The sequence below is a fragment of the Oncorhynchus gorbuscha genome, linkage group LG04 (genome assembly GCF_021184085.1).
Source record: "Oncorhynchus gorbuscha isolate QuinsamMale2020 ecotype Even-year linkage group LG04, OgorEven_v1.0, whole genome shotgun sequence".
Taxonomy (NCBI): domain Eukaryota; kingdom Metazoa; phylum Chordata; class Actinopteri; order Salmoniformes; family Salmonidae; genus Oncorhynchus; species Oncorhynchus gorbuscha.
Genome location: NC_060176.1, coordinates 37,264,782 through 37,286,811, shown reverse-complemented (window position 1 = coordinate 37,286,811; position 22,030 = coordinate 37,264,782). Strand labels below are relative to the sequence as shown.

Below are 22,030 nucleotides of genomic sequence, written 5' to 3'. Positions count from 1 at the left end.
TGTGTGTGTGTGTGTGTGTGTGTGTGTGTGTGTCCTCAGAGTATGGGTGTTAACATAGCCTTGGCTTGCCTGAGGAAATATGAATTCCCAGCTACAGCTTCCAACCACTCGCCTCTTCTGATCACTTCCACTCCCATAGATATAGAATCACCACCTATCACAGAACATTGACCTGAATGGGGATACCCGTTTTAGTCATTCCATTTCTATCTTCACTCCCACTTCATCTGTCTATGTCTGTGCAGCCTGCCACTAGATAGAGATGTGTATGGGCAGGCCACAGAGATACATGAATTATATGTGGCAGGCATCAATGTGGCATCCATTCACCAATCTATTCTCTTCCATTACAATACTAGCCTAAGCTGTTTCTCTCTGTGAAATGCTGTATCTCTCCCCTGACCTGCCAGAGGAAAAGTTTGAGACTTTTTCCTATATGGCACCATATTCCCTATACAATGCACTACTTTTGACCAATGCCCTATGAACCTTGGTCAAAAGTAGTGCACAATGTTGGGAATGTGGTGCCATTTGGGATGCAAGCCTAAGGAGCTCTGGTTTCCAATTAGTGGATTAAATGGGCCTATTCCCCAGCATGATAGGATATGGATACTGGGCCCTCATTTGGAAACACTTTTACACTGGAGAATTCCACAGAGGAGTGTGTGATTGAGTGTGTGACGTGTGAGAAAGAGAGAAGAGGTCACCTGTGTGTGTGTGTGTGTGTGTGTGTGTGTGTGTGTGTGTGTGTGTGTGTGTGTGTGTGTGTGTGTGTGTGTGTGTGTGTGTGTGTGTGTGTGTGTGTGTGTGTGTGTGTGTGTGTGTGTGTGTGTGTGTGTGTGTGTGTGTGTGTGTGTGTGTGTGTGTGTGTGTGTGTGTGTGTGTGAGTGAGTGAGTGAGTGAGTGAGTGAGTGAGTGAGTGAGTGAGTGTTTGTTCTTCCGCCTCCCAGACATAGGATGTGCAACACATGGCACACTATTCCCTATATAGTGCACAACTTTTGACCAGAGTCTTCAAAAGTAGTGCACCACAAGGTGAAAAGGGTGCCATTTGGGATGCAAGTCATAGCTCTATTGCATAGGCTACATACAGAACACGAAAAGAGACTGTCACTGACAAACAGATCAGACAGATTGATAGATAGATAGACATAAGGAAATAGTCATGAAACCAGCTGAAACATATAGCCTACATTACAAACATAAACACTGTACGAGCTCACAATGCCAACCCTAGCCTGGTCAAGCAGACCGAGTGACTGTTTCATTCCACATAACAGAATGTGTGAGCTATTGCAAGATTAGGCTGGTTCCAATGGGCACTCCATGTCATTTCAACATGGATAATCGGGTAATATTTAGTTGAGACATTGATCAATGAGATTACAACCTATATTCAGTTTGGTTGCCAACGCAACCAAATGTCAACATTTAAAGAAGATGCACTGTATCTACAGCTTGGATAGTTCCATCTGTGCCACTGACTTAGTCTGGCTTTAATTTGTCTACACATTAATCATTGATATGTTGTATTCATATCTCCATCAGATGGAACTATCCAAGCAGTGGATGCATCTCCTTCAAATGTGTTGACAACCAAAAAGATCACTAAGGATCATTGCATTTTAAATCAACTAGAGCTTTGAAACCCTTGGCCGATTGTATTGTCCATTTTTTGTTGAATTCTGGGTTGAATTGAAACAACCGCTGTTGATGAGCAAACGATATACAGACGTAAATAGCATCATTAATAAAGTTTGGTCACATTTAATTTGCTCTGTAAAAGCTATTATTTGGAATGACTTCGAAAGCAACATTGAATCTATTTCGTTTTTAAGTGAAGATCTCGTAACAATCACTCTCACGATAAAGCACATTGGTAATAGTCAAACATCATAGCTGCGCTTGGTTAAAACCCTCCCGACCAATGGGTAGCTGTAGATAGATCAATTCTCCAGTAGGAGGTGCTGCCCAGCCTATAGTTTTTTTTATCTGATATTGAAGATCTGACTTTGTTTTAAAGGTACAAATTCAACATGTTTTATACAAGGTGTGTCTGTTGAAATTTGGTTACCATGACATAATCCTGTGGTTGAAATTTCACCCTCAAAACAACAGTCTGGATTACTTTTTTCAAATCCAATGTATTTTGGAAGTAGATTCCACATCAGAATACATTGATAAATTACGTTGAAACTTTGTTGATTCAACCAGTTTGTGTCCAGTGGGGTGAACGCTGTGATGATTTACACAAGGCCATTGGTTGGTTTCAGGCTATTGCATAAATCCTGTAGTTCTGGTGTACTAAGCAAGGCCACATGGACACACACACACACAGATTTAGTTCTGTAAGAATTTGCCTCAGTGTAAAGTAACTTTGCACCTCAATAAATACAACATAAAGGGACAGAACTATAGCGGTTTGATTTGAAAGGTTAGTGAAAGAGAGGTGTTAATGAGAGGTGTTAATAAAGAAATCTGCCCGTCGCTGTCTGTAACACATTTAACTCCCTGAAGAACTGTAGGGACTAACATTGAGCACATTTCTACATTCATTCTACGTTTAACCAATCAAACTATTGGTTTCCAATTGACATTAGTTTATTGAAATTGTCTCCACGCAAACACACACACCTGCATACTCATTATACACGCTATTAGAGATGTGCTTAGTGGGGTGCTGGATAAAACATAAATAACAGTGCATAATTGCACACACCCACACACACAAACACAGGCACACAGAGCCTACAGTACACGCCTCTGCAATGACACACACACAAAGATGTGGAACGGGGGGCGGGGGGGGGGCAGATCAAAGAGAGGATGAGAGGGAGGACAGGAGAAGGGGGATGTACCTTAGTCCCATCCACTGGATTATGGATAACAGTGGTCTGAGGCTCCTACAGAAAGAGAGGGATGGAGGGAGAGAGAGAGATATGGAGGGAGATGGAGAGAGAGAGAGCGAGAGGGAGAGGGAGAAAAAGAGAGAGATGGGGAAGGATGAAAACAGAAAGATGGGAGAGAGAGGTAGAGATTTTTAAAAAGAGGAGAGGGGGAAACAGGTAGAGACAAAGTGTGAAAAAGAGAGCGAGAGGTATGTGTGTAGAAAGATGAAGCAAAAGGCGAGAAAACTGGTTACGGCTGGAGGTGAAGGAGGGATGAAGATTCTTCTGGAGTGATAGAGTTGAGGGGGTGGATGAGCTGAGGACTGTCAATTTTTGTCAATTCAGAAAACACACACACGCTCTGAGCATTGGGAGAGAAACATTGCTGAAACGCAGAGAGAAAAGTCTGTGCCACACAGTTACACACACACACACACACACACACACACACACACACACACACACACACACACACACACACACACACACACACACACACACACACACACACACACACACACACACACACACACACACACACACACAGAAACCCTGCAGGAATGTTGCATCCTAAAAAAGAACATAGTGTACAGTAAACCATACAGTTTGAAGAAGCCCCAACTACAGTTATCCTCCTGAACGGACTGCACCTGACACATAACATTTGGGTAATTTGGGCACAATCTCATGGAAACTGTCCTGAAATATAGTCACCACATTTGGCAGCTACAGCTGGTTCATTTCCAGAGTATGACGAACACTTAAAGGCATCGGGTAGCCGTCCTATTGCCTTTGGCCAGCATTTACCGACGATTCCACATGTTTAATCGCCCCCATTCATCGCCACCCGGCAGGTGATGACTAGCCCATCGAGGCCATCCGCTGCTTTTAGCCGTTCGTCGGCACAGTGGTTTTGTCCAAACTGGAGACTGAAGAGTGAATTGAGGTCATTACAATTCGAGTGTTGTACTGTAGTGGATGGGTACATCAGTGTCTGCAACTGAGTGTGTTTACGCGATACAGAACAGTTTGCAGTGCTGTCGTGGTAAAAGTGCAATAACAGCTACTCTGAAATACCATTACACTCTGACAGGACCCAACCTGCCTTAGAAGGATGTTTTTGTAAACATCTAAACAGCCAAGTAGATAATGACTATATCCTTGTAATGCTATTTCCTCTCCAACCTCTCCCGTCATCTCTTTCTCTCTTTTCATCTCTTGCCCCTTCTACCTCTTTCCCCCCTCCCTCTCTCTTCTGACAGTTGTGTTAGAAGACGTGTTTGACACACATGACACACGGGGACACACGCTGCACACTTTCCACCACACCATCCTGAGCGCAACCCCCTAGGACGTGACACCTCCCGATGACCAATCACCAGCCAGCTGTCTCCTGCATGATGATGACATTATTGTCATGACAACTGTCACCAGGGGCAACAGCTTGAGGAACAAGCAGAGAGAGAGAGAACAAGTCAGGGAGGGACTCACTGACTAACAGTTTTTAAAAAAGAAGAAGAAGAAGGGTTTGTGTGATATTTTAAAGAGGGTAAGGCTTATAATCACTGTCGGGCACTAATAAACCTAGTCTACCTCACACTGCCTCATACTTTATGCACAAGTCTGATTGCATAACTTGGTCTTTCCCAGGGGCTTTCAAATACTACTACAACAACAATTACCTAAACTTCCTGTACCTCTAAACCACTGTCTATACGTTTGGGGAAAATATTCTGCATCAAAAGAGAGATTATGTGAGATTTTACTTAGAGTATCTATAACAACTACAGGAACTGCAGTATAATAGAAGAGGTTACAGCACCAAATAGCACAATAATGAGCTACGGTAGCAGAGCCCCCCCCCCCCACCCCCTCATCCCACACACACACACCAAGCATTAAAGGGCAAATGTGAGGGCTCCTAAAAATATGCTGATATATGGCTGCATATGTTGTGCTGGTGTTGTGTATGGTAGAATGCCTGTCACCCCCCCCCCATCTTTCTCCAGCTCTCTTCACTATAGGCCACCCAAATGAACAACTAGTCACAGGAGAGGCAGTGATTCAGTAATATAAGGTCATTTAGCAGACACTTTTATCCAAGGTTATTTAAGAGTGAATATATTCAGGATATCTAACCAACGTGGAAAACAGCCCCACATTGAAACGCTAGAGTTGCACCATGCTCCCAAGTAGTTTTACAACCAGCAGTTTTATTGGCATAATGTTTCACCAATGTTCTGTCAATCTCTGCTATAGGGAAGAGAGATGAGTGTCAGACAAGAGACAAACAACCACCCACAGTCTCAGATCTCTGCTCCTCTCCTGTCGAAAAATAGCAAGATAATCAAAGACTGCAACATTATGGAAGGAAACGCACACAGTAACAGTTGGTTACAGTAAAGCAACAGTTGGCAAATCTCTATAACACACGGTGGCAATCTTTAACAGGGAAGCACTTTTTGACACAACCTGGCATTTCTGGCTTCTCTCCTACAGAAAGCATCTGACACACACTTGACAGAGACAACGGAGAGCCATCTAGCCAACCACAGCTGCTCTAAAGTGACAACAAACAACCGACAGGGGAAGAGGAGGGAGGGAGAAAAGGAAATAGGACGAAAGGAGGGATGGACGGACAAACAGTCAGAAGAGACAGGCAACAGATAGACGGTTAAACGGACAGACAGACCGACAGACACACAGACAGACGGGCAGAGGGAGGAGGGAGGATTAAAAGTAAATACCAGAACAGGAGTAGGGACGTTTCCTTTAGGGCTGGTGACTATGCTGTTTTTGGTGCTGTTTGTCTGTGGTGTCTGGGGCTGTGCAGGTAGAGGGGAGACAACGCAGGGTTAACAACAGTGGCTGGTGGGGTGAGATACTGTGGATGGGTGATGGATGGGTCGCGGTGGTGGTGGTGAAGGGGTTAAAAGAAACAGACCTGGGTTCAAGTACTATTCGAAATCTTTCACCGAGCGTTTGTTCTGCCTTGATCGTTGTTTGACCAGTTGATGAGAGAAGGGGTTGGTTTTAGCTGGCATGGTGTGTGAGATGTAAGATAAAATACAGCACCACAGGAGATCAAGGGAAACAGAGCAGCAGTGACGGTCAAGCAGTTTGTTAGCCGTGTGTTAACCATGGAGAGAGAGAGAACAGAGAGAGAGCGAGAACAGAGAGACAGAAAGAGCGAGCGAACAGAGACAGAACAGCGAGAGAACAGAGAGAGAGCAAGAGAACAGAGAGAGAGCGAGAGATAAATAACAGAGAGAGAGAGCGAGAGAACAGAGAGACAGAAAGAGCGAGCGAACAGAGAGAGAACAGCGAGAGAACAGAGAGAGAGAGCAAGTGAGCGCGAGAGAATAGAGAAAACAGAGAGAGCGAGAGAGCGATAGAACAGAGAGAGAGTGAGCGCGAGAGAACAGAGAGAGAGAGAGAGAGCGAGAGAACAGAGAGAGCGAGAGAGCGAGAGAGCACAAGAGAACAGAACAGAGAGAAACAGAGACAGAACAGAGAGAGAGAGCGAGTGAGCGCGACAGAACAGAGAGAGCAAGTGAGCGCGAGAGAACAGAGAGAGAGAGTGAGCACGAGAGAACAGAGAGAGTGAGAGAACAGAGAGAGCGAGAGAGAGCGAGAGAACAGAGAGAGAACAGATAGCGAGAGAGAACAGAGAGAGAGAGCGAGAGAACACAGCGAGAGGGAGAGAGAGAGAACACAGAGAGAGAGAGAGAGAGAGAGAGAGAGAGAGAGAGAGAGAGAGAGAGAGAGACACAGAGAGAGAGAGAGAGAGAGGAGAGAGAGAGAGAGAGAGAGAGAGAGAGAGAGAGAGAGAGAGAGAGAGAGAGAGAGAGAGAGAGAGAGAGAGAGAGAGAGAGAGAGGGAGAACAGAGAGAAAAAGAAAGAACAGAGAGAGAGTGAGAACAGAGAGAGTGAGAGAGCGAGAACATAAAGCAAGAGAACACACACAGTCATCAGTGAGTGAAAATTGCACCAGAGCTCGCAAACAGACACTGATAACAAATCAACATCTATAGAAAATCCACACACATACAAATACAGCCACAAAACACACATAAGCAGTCACACACACTCACACAAATCGACCAAAGCAGTTCTACAGCTCAGACAAAGCTTCACTCATCAGCCATCAGCTCTTCATACGCAGTAGCTCACTCCTCCATAACACAGAAACACATACAAAGAGATACTTTCTAACACGTTTCAGTAAAACCCTGTTTCAAATTCCAATCGTCTTCCCAGCTGCAGTGTGGCATACAGCACACGGCAGAGATCCATAGAGCACGGAGAGGAGAGGTCATATAGATGTGTGTGTGAGTTTGTGTGTGTGTATTCATGTCTAGGGTTTTGAGTTCCACTGGGACATCTCTGAGGACACTGATCATCCACAGACAACGGCACACAAATAGCAGCCCAGGCCCGGGCAAACTATGCTTAACCTCTCCAATTGAGAATAAAATGTTAGGACATAGCGCACTCTTCAGAAGTGAAAGTTAGAGGTTGAAGTTAGGTCGATGAACTGAACTCCAAACGCATCAGATGGGGGGGAAAGGGAAGAAACATAAAGAGCAGTTCCATGTAGGACTCCAGGCCAACTCAAGATGGGAGTAGAGGTGGAGACAGGGGGGAGGAGTGGATGAGAAGAATCGAGGAGAAAAGTGGCGAGGCGGAATTGGGAAGTGGGGAAAAAGGGGAGGGAGAAAGAGGGGAGGTCCAGGGATGTTAAAAATGGCATGCTCACCATGTGCCGCGCAGCGGAGCTGGACCTACGTTCCTGTCCCAGGCGGTGGAGGGCGAGCGAAAGATAGGAGGGAGAGAGAGAAAGGACGGACGACAGCAGGTGAATATGGCAAGTACTGAAGGATGAGCATGTCAAGTAAAATGAGAGCCCTGGTTAGTGAGCATGGTGGACCAATCGGCTCAAAACCAGCATAGAGGTTCAATTTCACCAGTTCAAGAGAGCAGAGGATCTCACATAGAAAGTGTAACTTCTATGGTTTGTCAAGAAAGAAAGAAAGAAAGAAAGAAAGAAAGAAAGAAAGAAAGAAAGAAAGAAAGAAAGAAAGAAAGAAAGAAAGAAAGAAAGAAAGAAAGAAAGAAAGAAAGAAAGAAAGAAAGAAAAAGAAAGAAAGAAAGAAAAAGAAAGGAGGGTACTCAAGAGGAGGACAGGAACAGAGGATGACGTGGCATGAGGAATACAAGGAAAAGGAAAAAGACAAAGGTTTGGGAGCAGCTAGGGAGGAACCCTGACTGGGAGTAAAATCATCAATTGTTCTTTTGTGATGAGGAAAGAAGGAAAAAATCTCTTTCTTGAAGGGAAGAGCAGGAAGAAGAAACAATTACGTAGCAAAGGAAAGCTATGCAACTGATTCGTTAAAGGGAGACTTCAGGATTTTGCCAATGAAGCCAGTTATCTACTTCCCCAAAGTCAGGTGAACTCATGGATACCATTGTCATGTCTCATCTATTATGAAGGAAAATATCCATTTAATACACATTCAAAAGTGGCATCCATTATGATTAAAAAGCAGAACAATAACCTCTAACTGCATTTGCAATCTACAGGTGAGTGACAAAATAAAGGAAACACCAACATAGTGTCTTAATAACAGGGTGTTGGGCCGCCACAAGTCACCAGAACAGCTTCAATGCGCCTTGGCAAGGATTCTACAAGTGTCTGGAACTCTATCGGAGGCATGCGACACAGCAGCCTCACAGCAGTGCAGTAGCAGCTAGTGCCAGAACAGCACAGAAGAGAAGCGAGCAAAATGCGGCTGAAGCTGGTGTTTGACTGGGGGTGGAAAATGTCAAGTGCTGTCCTGTTCTGCATTACAGAACAAGAAAGAACAGAGGAGACAAGGAGAGGGGTCAGAGGAGCGATACAACCAGGGAAATAGTTATGAGAGAGGGAGCGCAGAGAGAGAAAGATAGGGGGGAGGAAAGAAAAACACCATTGAAATATTTGAGTGTGTGTCGGGGGGGTCTGTTGCTAGGCAATGATGAGTGCGGCACAGAGAAGAGCAGGGGAAGTGTGTGTTGTGTGTTTGAGAGAGAGTCTATTTCTGTCCGGTCAGTTTCCAGGGTTCAGACTCATGGCTATTCCTGGGACTGCTGTCACATTCCCTACTGAACACACACACACACACACACACACACACACACACACACACACACACACACACACACACACACACACACACACACACACACACACACACACACACACACACACACACACACACACACACACACACACACACACACACACGCTCCCTAACTCACAAGAACAAACATGCTCATACTATTCCCCAACCTCCATCCGCTCTGCCTTCCCCCCCGCCCACATACACATGCACAAACGCATGCACAATGCGTGGGATGTGTTGGTGCATTAGGTGAGATGGGGTGAGGATGGTGACAGAGATTCATTAAGGCTCGTCAGCCAGCCGGAGAGGGTTTCAAATGGTTAAAGAGCAGATGGGGTGAGCCGGAAATGGAAACCGTGATCGAGGGGGGGGGGGGGGTGGAAAAGACAAGAACAGAGGGATGAGATGGGAGAAAAAAAAAAGAAAAAAAAAGAATGCTGGAGTGACAGATGGCATAAAATTAACAAAAAAAGTGGACAAGACGGGGTGCAATGAGGAGACACGGGCATGAACGGATGCACACACTACACTTGAAACCACTATTTTGTGATGGTTGCAAATTGAGTCAACACTCTCTCCCACATCAGAGAGGGAATAGAGAAGAGGGAAAGAACCAGGGGGCGGATTCACAAAACATGACTTACGAAAAAACGTTGAACGTTTCTTCAGAAAATAAATAAGAAGTTCGTAAGATAGTTCGCGAATGCAATTCCTCAAAATGTTCTTAGGAATTTGTAGTTTTCTTTGGAACTGTGTAAATACCTTTCAGAACTTCGTAAATATCTTCTTAATGTAGCCTTGACATTAGTGACGTGCTTGAAACCAATAAATAGATCTATGGTGACAGGGATGGTAGGATTTGGTTATTTTGTTATTGTTCACACATTACAGCCATCAGACTAGCTATATCAAAACCAAACATGGATAACCAAGAAACGAGATTGAAGTGATGGTGGAGGAAATAGCAGCCAGGAAAAGGTTGCTGTTGGGGAGACTTTATAACTGCAGGTTACCTGCAGAGACCAAAAAGAGAGGACGGGCGAGAGTGGCCGAGTCGGTCTCTGTATGGCAAGGGACAGTGACGCCGTAAAAAAAAAAGTGGTCCGACATCAAGTCGGCTGCTAAGAAGAAGGGAGCTGAGAGACCATTTAATGTGGACGAGCTGCGCGACCGGTAAGTTAGGTAGCTACGTTAGCTAGCTAACATGTAACGACGTCATAGCCAACATATCTAACGACGTTAACGTTAGCTAAGTTTGCCAAGTTCTTCTTTGTAAATTGACGAGATGGCGCTAGATATTTAACACTTCTAGAATATTGTAATATATTCTTAATTACTAGCTAGCTAGATAATGCCTGTTTAATTTGTTTTCTTGCTGTATTTAAATATCCGGTAGTCAACTGTGTCTGTGGCGCAAGAAAACGTTCATGGTTACAAAAGTACCCATTCGTCTCAAGACAAGGGTTTAGCTGTCCTAAAGTTAAGTACATTTCCAGGAAGAAATCCTAAAACCTTATTATCTTCTTACCTTTTAACTCAGGAAGAAACATAGGGGGGAAAATGAAGAACATTTCCAAGAACTTTATTGAGGAATAGTAACTTTGTTCAACTTTGTACATAAGTCTATAGTTAAGGGAAAAAATGGCAGTTAAGAAGAAATTTCTTCTTAAGAAGGTTTCGTGAATCCGGCCCCAGGGCCTAAACCCCTGATGAGTTAAGAGAAGAGAAAGAGGAGGAGGAAGAGGGAAGGTTTGGAGTAGGAACGTGTAAGTTGAACAGGGCCTACCTTGACATCTGCCTTCTTGTTGAGCAAACTTTTGGCTGCTGCAATAGGAAACAAAAGAAGAGAGACAGCAGGTCAGAGATGCAGCGAGAACACAGGAGAGATCACATAGAGACAACGGCGTCAACCTGTAGGAGTCATGTTCATTTGACTGCAATTCAAACAGACTGCAACTGAGGCCTTTTATTGACAAGATAGGAAAGTTAATGTGACTGTGTATTGTAATGCTGGAGGTGAAAGAGAATCAAAGCTTAGAGCTTAGAGGCATTAATTGCTAGCATTATGGTACCAAGGGAACAAGGCAATCTGTGACATGATTAAACTCATGGTCCTCGTATAAAACTGCTTGAGAAGCACAATGTTCATTAAAACACAACAATAGACGGCTTCCTAAGTACAATAACATTAAGAGTGGACAATGTGTTATTCCCTTATTGGACTAAACCATTACATCCTCCTAGTGGGAGAGGAGAGTAGAGGAGGTGTGTTCACTGATACTATGGGCAGTAGTCCGATTAGCACAATACCCATAATCCTCAGCAACAGGGGAAATGTCATACAGACAACAGTCAGTATCCTCTCCAACTACTTCACCAGGACACGTGCACACACACACACACACACCTATGTAATAGAAACAGACACACACACATGTTCCTAGGTTAGGCCCAGCGAGAGTTGATGTGGGTTGTTGCCGTGGGCAGCAGAACCTCATTTTAGGGAACTGGTTAATTAGTTAATGAGGCAGAGATAGAAAACGAATTTTGGAGTGAAAGAGACAGATTCTAGAGTTTGTCCCCCTGGTCCCCTTCAGGGCTAGAGTCCAAAATGGGTCCTCCATCCATTATGTTAGTTTTTGGGCTATGCTCAGCTAAAACAATTATGCTAATCTATATTTCCAAGTTGAAGAACAAGGGTCATTCAATTCATTGGAAAGACTGAAAATCTGATAGGCCATATCTTTACATTAAAAAACAAAGTCTAATTGCATTATCAATAGTAGAAAGCAATGGGTTAGAAGAGGCCTACATAACCAACCCATAAAGTAAAATGCAACATCAATTTATGGCCAGCTATGCACACTCTAACATTGATTTATCCTGCAGTAAATGTTGTTCAATTAGTAATATAAATTGTTTTCTTCTTTTAATAACTCTGAAGGGCAAAGTAATCTAAAAGTAACCGGAAGTAATCCGATTACAATATTGAGTTTGGGTAATCCAAAAGTTACGTTAATGATTACAATTTTGGAAAGGTAACTAGTAACGGACTACATTTAGAAAGTTACCTACTTAACCCTGCCTCCCAACACACACACACACACACGGCATCTCACTGTACTTGTGCATCCTTTACCTCGCTGTCAATCAATTTTGTCTCATCAAACAGGTGGGCTCTACAGCTGCCAGCGTAAGACTGTCCCAGTCTCACTCCCCTAACTCTACTAGACATCATCAGCTCCACTGCTACTTTTAATTAAAGGCCTGAGTCCCATTGACAGTCAAATCACATCCTATCACAACATCAACACTACCGCATTACATAAAACACTATTTCTGGCATTCTGGATTGTTCTCTTCTCTCCTCCTCTTTAGCTCTCTCTATATAGCTCATGCTCTCCACCCCCCTCTCTCTCTCTCTGCAGTTCTGTCTAGCTCTCTCTCTATATAGCTCATGCTGCCCCCCCTCTCTCTCTCTCTGTAGTTCTGTCTAGCTCTCTCTCTATATAGCTCATCCCCCCCCCCTCTCTCTCTCTGTAGTTCTGTCTAGCTCTCTCTCTATATAGCTCATGCTCTTCCCCCTCTCTCTCTCTGTAGTTCTGTCTAGCTCTCTCTCTATAGAGCTCAGTTCTGTCTCTCTCTCCTCCTCCCCCCTCTCTCTCTGTAGTTCTGTCTAGCTCTCTCTCTACAAACAATGCACACAAATCTGCAGTGAATTTTAAATAGAGGCTTGACTTCCACTAATTTCTGAAGGAATTGGAAGCAAGCAGAGAGAGAGAGAGAGAGAGAGAGAGAGAGAGAGAGAGAGAGAGAGAGAGAGAGAGAGAGAGAGAGACAGAGAGAGACAGTGAGAGACAGTGAGAGAGAGACACAACAGAGAGAGACAGAGAGAGAGACAGAGAGACAGAGACAGAGAGAGACCGAGAGAGACCGAGAGAGACAGAGAGAGACAGAGACAGAGAGAGACAGGGAGAGAGAGGAGGGAAAGGAAGACAGAATGAAAGACGAGAGGATAATGCAGCACTCACAATTTATTTTCCTCTGCTTTTCCCCTTCATTCCTACACAGTATCCCATTCCTCTTTCAATCTTCCTCAATTGATATAGAAACTAATTTTTACCAGCATACAGATAGCTAAATGTGCAAATTCATCAGTTTACTAGGTACATCGGGCAGCACGATAATCACATGGGCCCTGTTTCCCAAAAGCATCTTAAGGCTAAGTTCATCGCTAGAACATTCATATAAGCATCATTACATCTCTGAGCTATTTCCCAAAAATAGGGCTGTGGCGGTAATAACATTTTGTCAGTCGGTTATTGTCATGCAAATAACTGCCGGTCTCACGGTAATTGACCGTTAATTAACAAATACGTAAAGCCATGAAGCCGACAGCTGTAGGCTATTTTGCGCAAGGGAGCAGAGCATGAGCATGATATTTGTTCCTTTCACGCTGAGTGGTTATGGAAAGGGGGAGAGCTGAGAAAAAAAATCCATTGAGGAACTATAGTCATTCTCAACAGATGTAAAAACAGACTTTGTTTGCTTGCCGTTTGAGGTGAAGAACACATTACTTTGAGAAGCTCCACAGCTTCACAATAAATCCATTATTTTAGGTACAGTAGGTCTAAAATAAATATTATGACATGAAAAAAATTTCAGAAGAACAGAATAGCATATTCAGAGTCGTCCTTGTGTCAGGCCCTGATCTGGCTATGCCATAAGAACAATACAATTGAATATAGGTGAATAAAATAGAAAGGATATTTTTCCCCAAACAATTTCAGAGGGAATGATGCACATACGGCTATTCTGTGTTGAGCGGTTAACAAAGGAACAGGGGCCGGATCCACAAAGCATTACTTCCGAGAAAACTTAAGAAGCTGCTTAAGAAAACAAAAAAAGAAGTTCATAAAATAGTTTGTAAATGCAATTCCTCATAAATATCTTTCTTAAGAACTTCGTAAATATCTTTCTTAAGAACTTCGTAAATATCTTCTTATGTGGCATTGACATTAGTGATGTGCTTGAAACGAATAAATACGCCTATGTGACAGGGATGATAGGATTTGGCCCACTATAATAAAGTGTTGATATTTACATTTTATTCCATTTATTTTTGTTGCTTGATGTCTCGAGAATAAAAATGTTTTAGTTGGCTAACGAACCCTTTACACACAAACCAAAAACATCATTTTTCACACATTATAGACCATCAGACTAATGTTAGCTACTGTACATCAAAACCAAATATGGATAACCAAGGAAAGCACAATAAAAACTTCAGTAAACAAGAACGTGAAGTGATGGTGGAGGAAATAGCAGCCAGGAAAAGGTTGCTGTTGGGGAGACTTGATAACTGCAGGTTACCTGCAGAGACCAAAAAGAGAGGATGGGCGAGAGTGGCCGAGTCGGTCTCTGCCATCGGGGGTATGGCAAGGGACAGTGACACCGTAAAAAGGTCAATATAATGTTGTCTTTATATATACTAAATAATATGTGCGGAATTAGTTTGGATTTAGAATGGGCCGTTAATCATGCACCTGTCGGAACAAGGGCAGTGGGAAAAAAGACGTAATCCGTATGCACTTGAATAGCAAATGGAGGACGCTTTTCCCGCGGTTCACTTTTCATGCCAGCCAGGTAGGCTACTCCGGTTGTAAAGAGAAGCAATGTGCTTAACCTCTTGAACCTCTGGGGGCAGTATTTCATTTTTGGATGAAAACCGTTCCCGTTTTAAACAAGATATTTTGTCACGAAAAGATGCTCGACTATGCATATAATTGACAGCTTTGGAAAGAAAACACTCTGACATTTCCAAAACTGCAAAGATATTGTCTGTGAGTGCCACAGAACTAATGCTGCAGGTGAAACCAAGATTAAATTTCATACAGGAAGTGAGCCAGATTTTGGAGGCGCTGTGTTCCAATGTCTCCTTATATGGCTGTGAATGCGCAAGGAATGAGCCTACACTTTCTGTCGTTTCCCCAAGGTGTTTGCAGCATTGTGACATATTTGTAGGCATATCATTGGAAAATTGACCATAAGAGACTACATTTACCAGGTGTCCGCTCGGTGTCCTCCGTCGAAACTATTGCGCAATCTCCAGGTGCGTGCATTTTTCCATTTTGAACAGAGGAGAAACCAAACTGCCACGAGTGATTTATCATCGAATAGATATGTGAAAAACACCTTGAGGATTGATTCTAAACAACGTTTGCCATGTTTCTGTCGATAATATGGAGTTAATTTGGAAAAAAGTTTGCGTTGTAATGACTGAATTTTAGTTTTTTTTTTTTGCCAAACGTGATGAACAAAACAGAGCGATTTCTCCTACACAAATAATCTTTTTGGAAAAACTGAACATTTGCTATCTAACAGAGTCTCCTCATTGAAAATATCCGAAGTTCTTCAAAGGTAAATGATTTTATTTGAATGCTTTTCTTGTTTTTGTGAAAATGCTGCCTGATGAATGCTAGGCTTAATGCTATGCTAGCTATCAATACTCTTACACAAATGCTTGTGTAGCTATGGTTGAAAAGCATTTTTTGAAAATCTGAGATGACAGTGTTGTTAACAAAAGGCTAACCTTGTGAGCCAATATATTTATTTCATTTCATTTGCGATTTTCATGAATAGTTAACGTTGCATTATGGTAATGAGCTTGAGGCTATAATTATGCTCCCGGATACAGGATTGCTCGTCGCAACAGGTTAATAGGTGAAAAGTTGAGAAATAAATATAGTAGGCCAATAGAATGCTGATGGGATCCTCTTTTTAATAGGGGCCATCAAATCTGTTTTCTCACGCAATTGCATAGCATAGCCCATAGAAATGTTGCGCAACAGGAACACATTTTATTCCATGCATCAACCAGCTATGAGGAGCTGGCTCTCGCTGCGCAAAGGGTGACCGACCCTATTCCGCTCAAACTCTGAATGCCAGGGCTCTCATGAAGTGTTTGATTTGATTTTCAATAGCATTTGCATTGATGTCAGAGTCATTAGAGGGACAATAGAGCGCTGAGTACCGGTCATTAGAGACTGGCCATTAGTTTGGTAGGCATCAGAAGCATCAGAGAGCAGTTTTGGAGAAACCTAATTACTATGACTCAACGGTTCGATGCATTCCATACCAGGTCACTTTATAACAAATCAAATGTAATTTTATTTGTCACATATACATATTTACCAGATGTTATTGTGGGTGTAATGAAATGCTTGTGTTCCATGCTCCAACACGACTGATTTCTCTTCATTTACTCACAAGGCAGGCTTTCACCGCGTCACCTTATAAACGTCACGTTAAACATCAAATCAATGTGTTTATCTGTCTATCTGTGACTGCCAATAACTTCAAAGTGGACAACAAATACAATGTTACCAGTGTCTTTGCATTGTTACACACAAGCGAATGATACAAGTATGCTTCAAATGAAAACCCGAGATGCCTGCATCAGAATTTTCATTCAATTTAGTTTTATTTGTCTGTTGTGTAGCCTACCGTGCACAATGAGCACAAATCTTCATTTAGTACACATTATAAGATATGCATTAGAATAAGCAGCCTCCATATTTGCAGCCAGAGGTGATATCTCTCTCTGAGCTGATCCGTCGCCAGTATTGTGGAATAATTATAAATTTAAGGTACGATTTGAATGGAGAAAGTTGATCCGAGAGCAGCACTGCCTTTCTTTCGATCCTATCAGTATCGACGCATGCCTCAACGGCGCACTTTAGCGAACGTTCTCTCTGCGTGGTGTTTTGAGAAACACGTTACTTTTTCGGCCATTGTAGGAAAGATGCATCATTAAAACACTCGTAAGCCTAAGTTCCATTGCTATCGGGAAACTGGGCCCACCTCTGTTATCCAAAGGGCACTGTTCGAATGTCAAGATCGGAAGGATTTGTGTGGAGTTTTCCTCCTCTGCCTCTCACTGGCATGTTTTCATTAAGGGACATAACAGTGTCAAGTCAAGTGCATTCTCATATCTTGTTTGAAGTCTCAGAGAGAGAAAGATAGAGAGGGAGGGATGGAGAGGATAGAGAGGAGGAAAGAGAGAAGAAATTGTTTTTCCATCCACTATAGAACAGACCAGAGCCTTCTATCTGAATAAATAGAAGCTTCTGGAACACTTTCAGAAAGCTTAGACAGACTCTAGAATGGAAGTGGTCGGAGCTGCAGAACAACCACTGAGTTGCAGTCATAGACAAACATATTTAGCCCTCTTTGTTTTTACATACATCATTGGTTGCAGTTACATTCACTCTCAGAGCGCTCAGATAGATTCCATAAAATGAGAGAAAGTAGAATTCCATGGCGTTTTGCCCCAACCTGTAAACCCAAAGGTCATGCGGTTCTTAAACCCTGTAGAGCAAGGGTAGGAAACCCTGTTCCTGGATTACCATAGGTACTGCAGGATTTTGTTCCAACTAGCACCACACCTGACCAACTGAGCTAATTGATAGGTTCAGTGATTGACTAAATTCAACACACTTTGTCTTCCAGATCGGTTAAATCGGCACTCCAGGACCAGGGTTGCTTACCCGTGCTGTAGAGGAAGCAAGAAGGCTCCTTACCTTGCCACAAATTACAGAAGCAAGAAGGAAGGAAGGAAAGAGGGGAGGAAGAGATTAAGAGAAAGAAGACAATGGATCATATTGGTTAATACCCATTAAGAATGGTCACTTACATTCCTGTAAATAACAGGCCCTACAGGAAGAAGCAAGGATGGAGGCTGATTTGTAAAAACCATTGCCTGTCTGTCTGTCTGTCTTGTGCCAATCTGTATATGTCTGTCTGTCTTGTGCCAGTCTGTATTGTGCCAGTCTGTATATGTCTGTCTGTTTTGTGCCAGTCTGTATTGTGCCATTCTGTATATGTCTGTCTGTCTTGTGCCTGTCTGTCTGTCTTGTGCCTGTCTGTCTGTCTTGTGCCTGTCTGTCTGTCTTGTGCCTGTCTGTCTGTCTTGTGCCTGTCTGTCTGTCTTGTGCCTGTCTGTCTGTCTTGTGCCTGTCTGTCTGTCTTGTGCCAGTCTGTAAGCATCCCGAGGAAGGCATCAAGCCAGAATCATTTTGGTTTTTCATAAGAAGAAACATTTCAGTGAACTTCTATTTGCCTCTAGGGAGGCTAACTGTATCCTGCGTATCCCGAGCATCTGTCTCTGTCTCTCTAGTGGAGGAGGAGTAGATCTAATGTAGAGAGACAGACAGGTCAGTATGAAGTTGCAATATTTGATCAGTCTTGTGGAGACAGTGGGAAGTGGTGAGGACAGCAAAGCTGATTGCATCAGCTCTATCCTTATGTTATAAACATGATATACACTCAATTGAATAGTTAGCCAATGCTAGTATTGCTGAACATACAGGACAGTAGCCAACAATGACAATGTACTTAGAAGACTGAAGGAATCTTTCCCTACACTAGACTGTGTAGTGGGTATTCTGTAGCATTTTTATTCATCAACTGTGGTGCAATTACACACTCAACTACTGGCAAACTATCATCCTTCTGTTGTTATGTCATACGCAAACTTTGGATTGTTACAGGTATAGAAAAACAGTTTTCATGAGAAGCCCCAACCTTGCATCTTTGACTGTGTTAACCACGCGTCATATCCCTGCAACGCCCTGTGTTAGAATGCATGCAGCAGTCCAGTGCCCCATGCAGCATTCACCGACAGTACATGGGCCGTTCCATCCTTAAAAATGACAGGGGGGGAAACTTTCCCAGTGTTATTAACAGAGAAACATTGAGGAGAGAGGTAGAGCAGGGGAACAAGGAAGGCAATAGAGGAATTCAATGAAAAGAGGCAAATGAAGATGGGATTGAAGCTGTATGGAATGGTGTGTTAGCAGGAACATGAATGAGAGAGAAAGAGAGATCAGAAAGGGAGAAGGACAGATCTTGTTGGGTCAGGCATGCTCCACTGTGCTGCTATGTGCAGTGAAGGAATGGGGAGATGGTGCAGGAGAGGAGGAATAGCATGTGAGTGGAGAGAAAGAGGCCAGGTGGCCAATGAGGTGTGGCGATGGAAGTGGCATGCTCTGAACACCCATGCCAGGAGGAAAGGAGAGAGGACGAGAAGAGAAAAGAGGGAGGGAGTGAGGAGGGTAGCACCCCCAGGTGTGCCAGGCTACCTTGTTCCACCAGCCCAGTGGTGGAGCCCGCTGCCGTGGATGCAGCTGCCGCAGCGGCAGTGATACTGATTGGAGCGGTGGAACGACAGCCGACTGTTTGGTGTCCCACACACACAGTCGCCACAGAGAAAGAGGGGGCAGAATAGTAGAGAGAAGGGAAGAGGAGAGGAGGAGGTTGGAGGGATAGAGGGAAGAGGGCAGAGAAGTAAGGAAGAAATGGAGAGAAGGAAACAAATATGGTTCATTAGTCCAAAAGAGAGGCGGATTAATAGAGCACGCAGAGGAACACAATATCTTCCTGACATAGAAGACATAAATTGTCCAAGTTCTTCCAATGTAGGTTATTTTCCTCTATACTGTACACATCATTGCCACCAACACACTGAAATAAAGCATCAAATGAGTTCATTGTGAAGTGACTAATAGGGATGAACACAGCTAGTGATACATCTAACACCATCATCCAACACCCGACTGGAACCGTTCATCAGGGTTAGAAGGAGATGTCAAGGATACTGAAGCCTTTCACTTCTCTTGTCGGCCCCTCTCTCTTTCCATCCCTTCTAACACCCCCTCCCATCTCGCCTCTCTTTCACATCCTACTCCATCTCTTAAGCCTTCTCCACCCTCTCCCTTATCTACAGATGTATCTTGTAGGATCTTAATTTGAGCCAGTTTGTTACAGCGGGAAAATAATCCTGCAGCAACAGGAAATGTGAATTATTAATGTGTGCTATACTTAATGAACATTTTTGTAGTGGTTGATGCATTTTTTGGAAGGGAAAACCAATGTTGAAATTACAAACTTCAGAAGCCTTTTTAAACCTCAAATACACTACAAGTTTTACATTTTTCTCCAGCAACAGGGTAATCAAATTAAGTTCCTACATCTGTATCTCCCCCTTTCTCTCGTCTCTCCTTTTCACTCACATCTCCCTTTCCCTCATCCATCATTCTCCTCTCCTCTTTCTACCTTATCCATCAACCCGTCTCCCCTTGCTCTCCCTCATCCATCTCTCTGTCTCTCATATCCATCTCTTCTCTGTGATTCATCCCTGGATGACCGAACTCTAATAATGGCTCCTCTTCCTGAGGAGATGAGGGTGTTGGAGTGGGGATGCGGCACACAGGTGTGTGTGTGCGTGCTTGTGTCTGTAGGTGTGTGTGTGGATAAAGCCGGGGGAGGACCTCAGATCATTTTACAATTTAAGGCCTGCTGTTACGATCAGAGTGACTCATGTTCACTGAAGCACCGACCTCCCAGACAGACAGACATGCTGCTGATTGTGTAGCATATGAAAACGAGTTATATACTGTTGAAAATGCACGTGTTTGCTACATTTGCTACTGGACTCAACTTCTCATCTCCAAATAGCTGCCACATTGTGTGCATCTTGTCAGTGGCCTTTAACCCCTTGACTTTAGGGAGGGTTAGCTGATCCTGACTCTGTGCCTAAGGGCAACTTCTAGCCAGAACCCCACACCCTTGCAGGTTCCACACGAAGTAAAGAGTAGGTGTGCGTGTTGGCGCAACACTTACCAGAGAAGTTCCGTGAAACCAGCATAGCCGTGAGCACGGCCCCTGAGAGAGGAGAAGAAGAGAGGAAAGGGTAGGGAAGGAGAAAGAGGAGAGGAAAGGGAAGGAGAAAAGAGGAGAGGAAAGGGAAGGAGAAAAGAGGAGAGGAAAGGGAAGGAGAAAAGAGGAGAGGAAAGGGAAGGAGAAAAGAGGAGAGGAAAGGGAAGGAGAAAAGAGGAGAGGAAAGGGAAGGAGAAAAGAGGAGAGGAAAGGGAAGGAGAAAAAAGGAAAGGAAGGAGAAAAGAGGAAGGAAAGGGAAGGAGAAAAGAGGAGAGGAAAAGGGAAGGAGAAAAAGGAGAGGAAAGGGAAGGAGAAAAGAGGAGAGGAAAGGGAAGGAGAAAAGAGGAGAGGAAAGGGAAGGAGAAAAGAGGAGAGGAGGGAAGGGAAAAAAGGAGGAAAGGGAAGGAAGAGGAAAGGGAAGGAGAAAAAGGAGAAAGGGAAGAGGAAAGGGTAGGGAAGGAGAAAAGAGGAGAGGAAAGGGTAGGGAAGGAGAAAAGAGGAGAGGAAAGGGTAGGGAAGGAGAAAAGAGGAGAGGTGGTCAAACCAAGACTGCTTTGATACGACAGAGTCATGTCAACAGGCCACACTTCAGATTATAATATTGTGCAAATCTTTTCCATTCATTTGAGATTTAGGCATATAGCTAGTTTCAAGTTTTAATGACAGTGAGTTGCCTTTCTTACATGCTCTAAACCCCAAAATTGAGCTAAATAGCTACATAACAGGCTATAGCTATAGAACAAGTGGCATGGAATCGTCTTGATGTCAGAAAACGGTTGAGGTCTGAAAACCACTCACAAATGAACTGAAACGGACACAGAAAACCAAAGTCATCCACTGACCTTGAGTTTCCTCCTGGCGTTGAATTTCTTCAGGCACTCCACGGTCTCCTGCCTGTGCATCATGGATGCCACTGTAGAACGTTGCTGTGACAGAGAGAGAGAGAGACAGGGGGATAAAGAGAGATACACACACACACAGAGAGCGAGAGAGAGAGAGAGAGAGAGAGAGAGAGAGAGAGAGAGAGAGAGAGAGAGAGAGAGAGAGAGAGAGAGAAGATCCTTCTGTAGCTCAGTTGGTAGAGCATGGTGCTTGTAACGCCCCGGGACCACCCATACGTAGAATGTATGCACACATGACTGTAAGTCGCTTTGGATAAAAGCGTCTGCTAAATGGCATATATTATTATTATTAAATGTAAGTCACATGAGTCAAAAGTCACAGAGACGTAGTTAAATCTTTGCGCCTTTGTCTGTATGT

At 43.6% G+C, this 22,030-nt stretch overlaps 1 protein-coding gene across 44 annotated transcripts in view; it reads right to left on the bottom strand.

The window, feature by feature from the left end:
- LOC124034029 (calcium/calmodulin-dependent protein kinase type II subunit beta) overlaps positions 1-22,030 on the bottom strand; it is a 98,206-nt gene that overhangs the window by 24,387 nt on the left and 51,789 nt on the right. For 6 of the 44 annotated variants that reach the window (XM_046346665.1, XM_046346666.1, XM_046346671.1 and 3 more), the window contains 7 exons: positions 21,613-21,696; positions 20,735-20,777; positions 19,195-19,287; positions 10,839-10,876; positions 7,648-7,680; positions 5,636-5,713; positions 2,859-2,903 (listed from right to left, as the gene is read on the bottom strand). In XM_046346665.1, coding sequence (XP_046202621.1) covers positions 2,859-2,903; positions 5,636-5,713; positions 7,648-7,680; positions 10,839-10,876; positions 19,195-19,287; positions 20,735-20,777; positions 21,613-21,696 — 414 coding nt within the window. The remainder of the gene's footprint in view (positions 1-2,858; positions 2,904-5,635; positions 5,714-7,647; positions 7,681-10,838; positions 10,877-19,194; positions 19,288-20,734; positions 20,778-21,612; positions 21,697-22,030) is intronic. The other 38 variants (XM_046346672.1, XM_046346686.1, XM_046346697.1 and 35 more) reach the window with 21 other exon arrangements.